At 34.6% G+C, this 13,268-nt stretch overlaps 1 protein-coding gene across 1 annotated transcript in view; it reads right to left on the bottom strand.

Moving 5' to 3' along the window:
* Positions 1–8,494: 8,494 nt before the first annotated feature.
* Positions 8,495–13,268, bottom strand: part of LOC131804180 (uncharacterized) — a 40,888-nt gene continuing 36,114 nt past the window's right edge. The window contains 1 exon segment of the mRNA XM_059126665.1: positions 8,495–10,114. Within this exon segment, the coding sequence (XP_058982648.1) occupies positions 9,740–10,114 (375 nt within the window). The 3' untranslated portion in view covers positions 8,495–9,739.

Here is a 13,268-nt window from a genome sequence, read left to right on the forward strand (position 1 = left end):
AGCGAATTCACACAAATTTTCGGGCTGTTCTCTTAAAACAGCCTTTATAATATCTTTCAAGAGTTCGGTCAAACCGTCAGGTATGACGGTGTACGCCAAAGCCATTGGAATATTGTAGCTAAGTGGAGTTTTAACACTAGAGAAGTCGTATTTTTTATAAGTCGGTTCATAGTTTTTTACATCGTAGTTTTCCTTTTCACGTAGAAGGGAGAGAAAATAATTTTCGGCGAAATGATAAATATTTGTTGGTTTTTCCTTTAAAATTTCTCTAGTCAGATTTTTCATAAGATTTCTTAGTCCCTGCGGAACTCTAGGAGTGTTATCCGTAGCCATGTTAGCTCAACTTTGCTTTTTATCGAACTGAATGTCTATAACCGAATTAAATGTTAACATTGTGAGGTCACAAAACCATGGATACCTGCAAAAATAGCCGTTTCCCAGGGCAACCCTGACAACGATGGGACATACAATTTAAAGTGAAGTGTTTGAACAAAAAGTCCATCAGAATATATTTTATAACTTTTCAGCGTTCAATTTGATTGTTTTCATTGTTTTAAATTTGGTATTTCGAGTTTGTAATAGGTTCTTCCGTCTGTGGCATAAAAATGTTTTTAAAATATTCGACATTTTAACTGGTTGGTTGGCCTTTGTGCATTTGTTTGTAACATGCAGAAGGAAATAGTTCCATAGTTCCTTTTGATGATCTTCATAGTTTCACATTCTGGGTCGATTTATGCATGTCCGTCTGTCTGTCCGTGTATTTTTGTAAGCAAGGTACAGGTCGCATTTATTGTCTGATTGAGATGATTTTTTCACAATTCATATGTTTGGCCCAAGGACGAACCCTATTGAAATTGGGGATACTTAGATTTGGATAAATCTCCTATATATAGAGTCGTCCGATTTCATAAGTGTTATGTACCAAGTGCGTAATATATGGGCAGGATAAGTCCAGAAGTATGTCTTACAATTTTGATGAATATCGGTTCAGATTTAGATATAGCTCCCATATATATTTTCGTCCGATTTTAATTTTATTATGCGCCTTATCTTTAATATTTGCCCAAATGGAATGGATTTCGGAACTCAGAAGCATTAGTCTGACATGAATTATGTGCTTCAAATTTATTGAAAATCTGGTCAGATATAGCCATAGCTTCCATATATATTTCATCCGATTTTGAGTTTTAATCTATCAGATTCGCAATATGCACTACACAACCAGATATCATATACACTCCAGATATACCTCTGCCAATTTTCATAGAGATCGGTTCAGATTTATATATAGCGCCCATATAGATCATTATCCGATATATCAGCCCAAATGGAGTGGACTTTTGCATAAATAACCGAATTCAGTCTAGAAGCAAATGCTTCAAAGATGGAGAAAATCAGTTAAGATACCTCTTCCAAATTTTATCGATATCGGTTCAGATTTGGATATAGCTTACATATATATCTTCATCAAATATGTAAAATCGTGAAGATTTCCACATTCAACTAAATTTATCCTGGAAGCAAATACGATATTTGTTGAAACTCAGCTCCCATTCATCTAGGGCTTGGACATATTGTTTTAATATAATCCTTCTCGAAGTCAAATTATGCACTCCATAGCTATGTTATTTGGTAAGAGAGGTAAATTCGGTAGAAATCGATTCTGAGTTCGATATACATCCCTTACATTATTTTACTCTAATTCCAAATTATAGCCGCTCTAAAGCTATAATAAGCATTCAAAGAAGGGTTATGATTGGTATGACCTACTTCGATAAAATCGCAATAGAAACGCTTTTTAAGGGTTGCTTTACTAAATGCGCATAGTGGTGTAGGGTATCGGCCCGCCCGACTTTTTACCCTTCTTTACTTGTTTACTGTTGCTGAATTATTGATAGTAGTTGGATTAACCCCGTAGTTACAGCTGCTAAATATTTTTTAAAGGAGCAGTTAGTTTTGACTGCAGTTGTAGCGCTATCAATATATGTAACTCCGATTAACTATAACGATCTCCTTTAATTATGATTTGCAATATTTTTGGTCTTCTGAGGAAGCCTGTTACCAACATATTGGCTCTTTGACCCAATATTAGCCTACTTTTTATACCCTACATCCCAAAGTGGTAAGGGTATTATGTCTTTGTGCATTTGTTTGTAACAGGCAAAAGGAAACGAGATAGACCCATAGTTTCTTTTGGTGATCAGCATAGAATCACATTTTGAGTTTCACCCCACCAAATACACATTTTTATCCAAATCCTTTGAAATATGGTACAATCAGGAGGTACCTTTATATGGGCACTACTCCGAAACATCGACCTACATTAAAAACTTCCTTCTATCTCTTATAATCGAAGATGACAAATAGAGGCCAAATCAAAAATATAGCAGAACAACATAACATGTCAGACTGAAAAAAATTCGCGTGATATAAATAAGTAAAAATAGTTTTATCCCACCTAATAATTGAGGGCAGAATGATTTTAGAATAGTCAAATATAATTACTATTTTACACCCATTACCGTAAGATGGGAATTAATTTTATTTGCCATATAAATTGTAAGTTGGAGACCCCATAAAGTTCATATTTTTCATCATTGTATAATTAAATGAGGATTCAACAAATATTCGGTTCCGTGCTACTTTCTTATATTTGTAATATGTTCATGTTTTCACAATTTATTTCATATAGATGTACTTCCCAAATTTACGTTCCCAATCAATATTCTCTTGGGGGTTACAAATTCAATAGAATACAAAATTTTCTTTTCTGACCACACATTAGATGTGAAAGTGGTCTTGGGGATACTCCAATGTGGGGACTTTACTTAAATAAATTTCTGTGTGGCAATTATCTGTGTGATGGTTCCCTATCCCAGGGTAGCATAAATACATATTTTTAGCCAAATCAATTGATGAATGTGGTCAAGACCAATATGGGGCCTACTCAAATTTCAAATTTTATGCGAAGAGGTTCTCTACCCCCTTAGAAACAAAGATTCCAAATAAGGGCCAAAAATTGAAAAAACTGGCCAAGACCCTTAAATAGCTTAAATCATACGATGGTTATATAAATATGATATCGGGTTGTACCCTAATCCGTGAGTTATGATCGATATCATGACCTGCAAAAGCGATTTAAGGTATCTTAAATATTTGGGAAGAATTTCTGGAAAGATAGAAATTTTTTTCTTACTAAAAGACCCATTCGCTCTGTTATTTTTCACCCTTTATATTTGGTATTTTACTGATTGTACTGCCAAAGAATTTTGCATTCTGAGCTTTCATTGGACGGATTATTTTCACATAAAAGAAGTAGATCCACGCTTTGAAATGAGCCCCATTAGGCTTTTTCGGTCATTTTTGTTTGTTTAAATGTGTTCGCATCTTCCAGCTGAACCACGATGTAGGACCTGAAGTTGAAAGGTAGATGTCAGTTAACATCGTATTTCGCACTTATTTCATTTTTTTTTGCTGAAAAATTGTGAAATTATTCTTTATTTTGATCACAAAAAATCCCCTGAAATCAATATGATAATACAAATTGAAAAAAAAAAAATTAACCAGTAAAGAAAGTCCTAAAGTCGGGAGAATTCATTTTATGGGAGAATTCAATCATACCCGCTATGATTATAATTATAATTTAAAGTTCAAAGGACTAAATATGCCGAAGCATTTGTATCTTTTAAATTCGGACCTGTATTGCCCATTTGAAGCACAATTAATTTGAAATCGGATAAAAATATATATGGGAGCTAAATCCAAATCGGAACCGATCTCGATAAAATTTGGCAAAGATATTTCTGAGCTGTATTTGATATATTTCCCTGAATATCGTTGTTACGGAGTGCATATTACGGCTGTGGGTAACAAAAATGACAAATCGGATGAAGAGTATATATGGGAGCTATAGCTATATCTGAACCGATCTTCACCAAATTTGATATACTAGCTTCTAGACTCAAGTCGTAAGTGCCAAATTTCATCCAATTTGTGCAAATATTAGACGTTTGGTGCACAATCAAAGGTAAATCGGTCGTAGTTATATATGGGAGCTATATCCAAATCTGAACCGATCTCCATAAAATTTAGCAAATGTATTTCTGAGCTGTATTTGATATATTTCCCCAAATATTGTTGTTACAAAGTGCATATTACGACTGCGGAGGACAAAAATAACAAATCGAACAAATGAACAATATATATGGGAGTCATAGCTATATCTGAACCGATTTCGATCAAATTTGGCATACTTATTTTGAGGTCCAATCTGATCGTAAATTTTGACCGATTATCTCCAATTTCAATAGGGTTCGTCCTTGGGCCAAACAAATGATTTGTGCAAAATTTCATCGGGATAGGGCAATAAATGCGAACTGTACTTTGTTTACAAAAATACATGGACAGACGGACGGACATGCATAAATCGAATGTGATTCTATGCAGATCATCAAAAGGAACTGTGGGTCTATCTCGTTTCCTTTTGCCTGTTACAAACAAATGCACAAAAACATAATACCCTAACCACCTTGTGGTGTAGGGTATAAAAATCTTTAACTTGTTCGCTGATTTTTTACAGCAAATGTTTAAAGGTCTTTACAAAGTTTGTCAATAGAATGTACTATTATTTTAAAATTCGATTTCATTGAAAATTTTTTTTTTCGATTTTTTCCTGATTTGATAATTTTTGCAATGAGATCTCATTTTCGTGATTTTTTAGCGATTTTGGAAAAGTAATTATCTTTTAACTTTGGTGTGACCGCGTTAAATTATTTCGATATCATCTATTCCGTTTCGCCACCACATAATTCGGTACTACACTTCCATGTATCCCGCCATCAATTTCAGTTCTCAAGAAATCAAGTCAATTAAATAAATTGGTATTAAAATATAAAAAACACTACAAATGTACATTAGAAAAAAGTAAGTCAAAATGGAATAAAAACATGCAAAATAAAACATTACTATTGTTCATCTCAAAAGTCAAAATGAAAATGTTAATATATCACATTTTTACGCGATTTTTTTGGATATTATCCTTTTCGGACAGGAGATAATTCCGAATTTGTCGTTAAAATCAGTCCAGCGGTTCTTAAGTTTTAAGCGTAGTAACTAACACAACTTTCTCTTATATACATATACATATACTAGCTGGCCCGGTCGGCGTTGCTGGCCGTAATTTTAGTCTTTAATGCTATTATATCATCCACCTTGGAAAGGAGGGTATATTAACTTTTCATTCCATTTGTAACATCACTAAATATTCGTCATAGACCCCATTAAATATGCATATATATTCATATTCAGCATAAAACTCTAAGTCGATTTGTCCGTCTGTATGTCTGTTTGTTTAAATTACGATACAGCCCACATTATTTGACGTATAGCGTCAAAATTTAGCTGAAAAATTTGTATTGTGTATAGGATGGTTGGTATTGAAAATGATCTATCGGTGCACGTTTTGGTATAGTCCCCATATAACGGTATCTCTCGAAATTCGGTATTTTGATGATTTTTGCCACATTTCTCCTCGGATTTGTCTAACACATATAACGATACCTACCTATATTGGGTATGTGATAATCCACACATTTACGCATATAATTGTTTCAAATTTGGTATTTTTAGAAGGTGACAATCCTTGAAGTATAAAATTGTCCACAGAGGTTCCCGTTTTGGTATGGCCCCATATAACGGCCTCATTCACTTTATGGTTTTTTGATAAGTTAACTGCATTATCCAAATATGGATTATTGTCATGTGATAGAAGTAGGTAGGTCCACGTGTTGAAATGAGCCCCATAACGTTTTGTCGGTTATTTTTGTTTATTTAAATGTGTTCGCATCTTCCAGCTGAAGCACGATGTAGATCCTGGAGTTGAATGCTAAATGCCAATTTTAGACATGTAAGATCGCCATTTAACATCTTATTGCGTACTATTTCATTTTTGATATTATTCATTCAGAATTCAAAACAATAAAAAATTTACACTTCTATATAGTTTTTAAAGTGAAAAAATTTCAAGCCAAAAATTTTTTTCTTTTATATTTTTATTGGCATATTTTACGGTATATATATATATATATATATATATATATATATATATATATATATATATATATATATATATATATATATATATATATAACGGAATCAGTTGAAAACGGCTGGACCGATTTGCATAATTTTTTGTACAAACGTTCGTCATACTCCGAGGTATCTTTATATATATATATATATATATATATATATATATAAAGATCGGTTCAGGATTTGGATATAGCTCCCATATACATCATTATCCGATTTTAGGTTCATTGTGCACCAAATGGCTAATATTAGCCCAAATGGAATGAATTCTCGCAATTCAACCGAGTTTGGCATAAAAGCAAGAATTTCAAATTTGCTCCCATACATGCGTTTAATCAGATTTGGTGTTTAAATCTCCAACTTTCGGAATATGCACTCTACCACAATGATATTTTATGCCAGATATCTCATAGAGCTCAGAAATTGCAATATAAACTTTGCTTCTACGAGAGCTCTACTAAATATGCATAGTGGTGTAGGGTATCATGTAGTCGGCCCCGCCCAACTTTTGAGCTTTCCTTACTGGTTTTTCATGGTTTTCACCAAATAGGCATTTTAGCCCAAATTTCAAACGTAATAATTTTAAATTCTGCATTTATTCAGCATATCATCAACAGACAGACGGACATCGTTAAATCGACATAGAATTTTATGCTGATCTTGAATATACATACTTTATGTTAGGTATACAAAAAAATTTCACACGAAGTCCAAACCAAAATACTAGACTTCTTCCCTGTCCTTAACTATTTTCTCATGCAAAATTCCATGTCGATTGATTTTTTCTGTGACCTGTAGAGCGACTGCAAAATCAGGATAATTTTATTTTTTTTGGTCTAAATGTACATCTGCAAAAACAATAGGCTTTAATTCTGACCGTAACCCTACCCCAAGCACAATTTTGTGAGGATCGGACAATAATTGCTACCTGTATATAATACTGTCAACACATAGTGTTGCGGGGTGTAAAAAAAACTTTAGAAAATGTACAATTCATAATTCTAAGTCAACTTGAAAGAATCGCATGCGATATAAAATATGACAAAAATTGAAAAATATGTAACAAAAAATATTCACTTTTTTATTGTTATTGTTTTTACGCGATTTTCTTAGATCTAATCCTTTTTGTCATGAGATCATTCCGAATTGATGGCAATTGTAAAAATCAGCCCAGCGGTTCTTGGATTGTACCAATTTTTCTATTTATCCGATATCTTGGCTATCAGCATCACTGTAATGATCAGAAGTGACCCTTTGATGTATGAGATTTGGCAGGTATTAAAAATATTTGCGGTTTAGTGGAAATTTTGGTATTTTTTACCATAAAAGTTATGGTTTATTTTACCCGCTAAATACTGTCCAATGACCGTCCTCCTACTGCCCAGCCCTAAACTCTAACTCCGTGCAAAATTCAGCGTCGATTGGTTTATAATTGTGGCCTGTAAAACAACAGCAAAATCAGGAAATTCTTATGTTTTCGGTCTATTTCAACCCCTAAATATTTTGCGATCATCTCCAAAAACGATAGGCTTCTATTATGACCCTATCCCCACCTCCATTTTGAATTTCGTGAGTATCGGGTCATAGTTGCTGTACCGTATGAAATTGCGTATAGAAATTGCAAAACTAGCAGATTCTTGCAAGTACTGGAAAAGAAAATTAATAGAATTTAAATAAAGAAAATTAGAATTGCAATGTAATGAAATGAGTGAAAAACCATAAAAGCCATACGCATCCTGATGTTATTATGCGATAGTCTTGAACTCGATAGCGAGTAGTTTTGCAAATTTTAGATATACCTAGAAGTTGCAAATCGAATGGTTTGAAAGTTTTCATGAGTAAGTAAAGGAATGCTATTACGAAAATTTGGCCCTTTGACATGTTGTGATACGAGTTTATACCCTACACAACTTTGTGGTAAAGTGTATTATGTCTTTGTGCATTTGTTTGTAACATACAGAAGGAAACGAGATAGACCCATAGCTCTTTCTGATGGTCACATTCACATTCTGAGTCTATTTATGTATTTTTGTATGCATCCCCGTCCATGTATTTTTGTAAACAAAGCACTGATAGCATTTGTTAGGCTCAAAGCCGAACCTTCTTGAAATCGGCGATAATCGGTCCGAGTTTAAATACAGCCCCAATATTTGTGTTCGTATGGCTTCAGTTTTATTGTGCGACAACTGTAATGTTGATCCAAGTACGATGGAGTTTGCCACATGCGGCCAAAATAAGCCAGTATATAAGCCAGAGTATAAGCCAGTGTTTCAATATTTGTGAAAATCGGATATAGCGATAACTTCCTTTATATATGTTTCATCCGATTTGATATTTAAGTCCCTCGAAGTTGTAAAATGCACTGTACAACGATGTTACTTAGTTCCAGATACAACCTAGCACAAATTATGGCATTTAAACGTCACACGGTGCCCGAATGTTGCTCTGCGGTATTTTGTCCCCTTCCCGGCGAAATGCTTGCTTGCTCCAGACACAAAAGTCCAACGGATTGGTATCCGGAGATTTTGGTGGATGTTGTGCGCTGGAAATGAAGAGAGGAACCTCATTTTGTAACCATTCTTGGGTGGCGCGTGCTGAGTCCAGTTGGAATGTCCAAGGTCTGTGGCCAAAATGTCTGCGTGCCCAAGGCGTTAATACACCCTCCAGAATATTTTCGCGATACTATTCGGCATTTATTCTGATGCCACGATCGATCAATACGAGCGTAGAGCGATCATCGGCTGTTATGGCGGCCCACACCATCACCATGGCCGGCGCTTGAGTTATGGTGGCCAACCGAAGGTGTATATTTTCAGCTGACTTCTTTGTCAAGTAAACACGATAATTTTGTTTGTTTAAAAACTGCTGGACAACGAATGTTTTCTCATCGGAGAAAACCAAATTCGACAGTTCACCACTTTCAGCCAAGCGAAGCAACTCTTTAGCTCTTTTGAGTCTATTTTCTTTCTGTTACGGGGTAAGTTCTTGGATTTTTTGGAATATCAATGGCTTTAACTCCGACCTTATTTTTAAACACTTGCCGAATGGAATATTGCGATATGTTCAGCTCAGGAGCCATTTTTAGACCACTGCGACGCGGGTTTCGATCAAATCGCTTCTTTACCCTTCGAACCATTTCTGCTGATGTTGCTGTTTTGTTCAGTCCAATTCCTTGACGTCGGACTACGCTACCAGTATCAGGTTACGAGCGATGGTACGAGACACAAACGATTTATTCACATTTAAATGCTGGAGTGCTCTAACGGGAGCCACTTGTGGCTTTCCTGCCAAATATAACGAAACCGCTTGAATTCCATTACGAATAACTTTTTTACTGGAAAATTCTCACCAAAAATGCTCCTGTACGCTTGTAAACAATATAATGAGCTGTCACTGGAATAATTTTAACAGCTGTCGAAAGAGTGGCTTAGAAATGACAGCAGTCTGAAGTTGGTTGCAGTTTTTTCATCTCACCCTGCACTGTTCATAAACTCTATTTAATGTCGATGAAATTTCTTCCTCTGGCACAAATAATAGACTCAATTCGAATTCGGCTTTTATTAAAATTTTCTAAAGATGTAACTGAAATCTATCTGTTTAAAACGACTTAATTTTGAATTTCGATTGAAATTGTATCAACAAGTACAGACTAAATGTTGTCTTCAATTATTTGGCAAATTATGGGAACATCTTGTATGCGGGTTGGATTTGAAACGGAGGCATGAACTAAATTGCTCTGAATTGTATTGCTTTTGAATTTCTTCCATTGACGCGTACATACAAAATCGGTGAATAGCGATTGCCGGGATGGAATAGTTGAATCCAGATAAAAACGCCTGCGTTGCCATACATTGCCGGGATTTTGCATTTTTTCAAAAAGCCAAAATCTGGGTATCATTAGACATTGTACAGTTGTCCGTGCCATTATAACGCGACGTTCACTTTTTTCGCCAAGTCCGAATATTCCTCCGAATGTTATGGATCCAACATCAATAAAGTGCTTTTTCTTGACATAGCCCGATTTCTGAAAAGAAGAAATTTATGTACAAAGAAATGTATGATTATTTCAAAACCTTTAAGTTAAATAGCCATTTTCATAAAAAATAGCATATCTCTGTCGGTTCAAAAGTCAAAGTCTACTGGAAAGTATAAAATGTTTTAGATTAGTGCGGAGAGTCGTTTGGTATGTGCATTTTCTCTCGAATATGTTTCCAAATGTTTTTTTAGATCAATTACTATAATTTTAATATAATATTATTTTTACATAAAATTTTAAATAAATAAGATCCAAAAGACGGTAAATTGTAAGCGCATAATACTTAATTTGGTATTGCGCACGGACAGGTGTAAATTTATAACTTATATATGCTAATATAAAAATTATTTTTATTGAAAATGTTGACTTTATGGGGGACCGGCCGGAGCGTATAGACATATAATAGTCACATCCTCTGATGATATATATTTAATACAAAAATTTATATGTGTGAAGTCAAAAACGTGCAAACCTACACCTTTTTACACATTCCACCCTACGAAGAATCCACTTAAGACCTCACAAAATGTAAATTCTATGTCAATTTAGCAACATCCGTCCTTCTGTGGAAATCACACTAGCTTAGGAACGATGTAAAATACTGACTGGAATTGTCTTAAATTTCTTAAGTGGAGTTCGTAATGGGTATCATCTGCTACGGCAAATAATTGTCCATATAGCTGTTAAAATTATTCCAGTGACATCTTATTATATTGTTTACAAGCGTACATGTTATTCGTGATGGAATTCAAACGTGATAGTGTGATTTCTTTATATTTGGCTGGAAAATCACAAGTAAATATCGTTAGAGCACTCCAGAATTTAAATGTGAATAAATCTTTTGTGTCTCGTGCCATCGCTCATTTTCGTGATACTGGTAGAGTAGCCCGACATCGAAGAAGTAGACGAAAGAAAACAGCAACATCAGCAAAAATAGTTCGAAAGTAAAGAAGCGACTTGATCGAACCCCGCGTCGCAGTGGCCGAAAATTGGCTAGTGTGCTAAACATATCGAAATATTCCGTTCAACAAATATTGAAAAATTAGCTCAGGGTATAGCCATTGAAGTTCCAAAAAGTGCAAGTACATAGACTCAAAAGAACTAAAGAGTTGCTTCGCTTTGCCGAAAGTTGTGAACAGCCGAATTTGGTTTTCTCCGATGATAAAACATTCGACCGCTCTCTCCGCTCGTATTAATCGACCGTGGCATCAGATCAGATGGAGGGTGTATTAAAGCCTTGGGCACGCAAACATTTTGGCCGCAGGCCTTGGACATTCCAACAGAACTCAGCACCATCGCACTCAGCACGCGCCACCCAAGAATGATTACAAAATGAGGTTCCTCGCTTCCGTTGGACTATTGTGTCTGGGATATTTTGGAAAGCAAGGTTGATACAAAAAATACCAAAGTGTCGATTACCTCAAGCAAGCGTTTCGCCGGGAATGGTCCAAAATACGGGCAGCATGTGACGGTTTCATTGGACGTTTGAAGATCATAATTCGTGTTAAAGGTAACCAATTCGAACAAATCTAAACTTATTTTAAAATTTGTTGCTTTTTCCGACATTTTTTGCTTTCATTTAATCAAATTAAAAAAAAATGTTAAAATTATGGCAATTGATTGCTGGTATTTTATCTCACATTTCGCTGACGATCTAAGATTGATACAAAACTTACCGTGTTTGAAGTCAAAAACGTGCAAACTTACACCTTTTTATACATTCCACCCCACGAAGAATTCACTTAAGGCCTCACAAATGTAAAATACTGACTGGAATCGTCTTTAATTTCTTATGTGGAGTTCGTAATGGGTACCATCTGCTATGGCAAATAATCGCCCACATATGAAGAATCTTACCAATATTCAGTATTTTCATAATTGTTCAAAGGAATTATTTCAAATTGTTGTATGTGGTGTTGACAATAGCTATCATCTTCTCAGGTAGAAAATGATCTAAACAGGTCCACATTTTCGCGTAGCCCCCATATTATTATACCTCTTATATTTGGAATTTTGATGAATTGTAAAAGCTATATATCAATTCACTAATACAAGTTTTTGCTAAAATTAGTTGAGTTGCATAAAGTTTTATTAGCATAGCAAATACCGCCCTGTTATTGTAGTTACTGTTCCCGAACTCTATTTAATTTTGATGAATTGTTTTAAATTTGGTACAATCGGTGTTTGGGTAAACGGACTGAGCTGGAGCCGATGTAGTACAGAATAAACGAACCAAAGGCTTTTTTGAAATTTGAATTATAAGTGTTCGAATATAAATGTACCACAATTAATTAAATTTGTATTTGGTATAAGAATTAAGTTTAGAAAATTTAGCTAATATAAAGAGGTAAATTTGGAAATGAGTACTAAGCGTAAGAACTGTACTAAGTTTGTTGCAATTTGGTTTTGGGTGAACGTATGGAGAAAACATTTGATATGTTGGCATAGAGGTCACTACTGATGTGTGGAGTTGTTATAAAATGTAATAAATTGTATTAAATTTGTTATTTGGTAGACCGATAATAATGTTGATGCGTGAGATTGAGATTTGAAGATGATTGTGGAAATACGCACTAAAATATCAATAAGTAATAAAGTGTACTAAATTTGGTCTTTGGGGAAGAAATTGAGCAAAGTGTTGAGGTTCCTTGATATTATGTATAAGCAAAGGATTTTTGAAAATTCGAACAATAGCTTTCACCAAAAGTTCTAAAATGCAATAAATTTGGTACGATTTCATATTATGTAAATGGATAGAGGCAATATTTTGCTACGAAATGTGGTACAACATGGTTTTGGGTGAATATATAACTGTTTAGCTTTAAGTTAAGGAGGTGAATTTGGAAACCCTTTATATAAAATGGCCCAATAGTGCTAAAAGGTACTAAATTAGATATAGGATTAGATTTAGGAATAGAGTTGAACTTATGAATATTGTTGAGGGGGTAACTGTTGGTTAGACAGGGAAGAGAGAGTGAACGTAGTGTAAATGTACGTAGTTCGGTAGGAAGTGTAGGAACATAGTTGGATATATACATGTTGATATTAGAGTCACTGTGAGTGTATAGCTTTAGTCGATTTCCAAATGTGATCTATAACATATACAGGGTGAGATAAAAAACTGCAACAAACGCCATAATTT

Source organism: Musca domestica, unplaced genomic scaffold (genome assembly GCF_030504385.1).
Source record: "Musca domestica strain aabys unplaced genomic scaffold, Musca_domestica.polishedcontigs.V.1.1 4, whole genome shotgun sequence".
Classification (NCBI taxonomy): Eukaryota; Metazoa; Arthropoda; class Insecta; order Diptera; family Muscidae; genus Musca; species Musca domestica.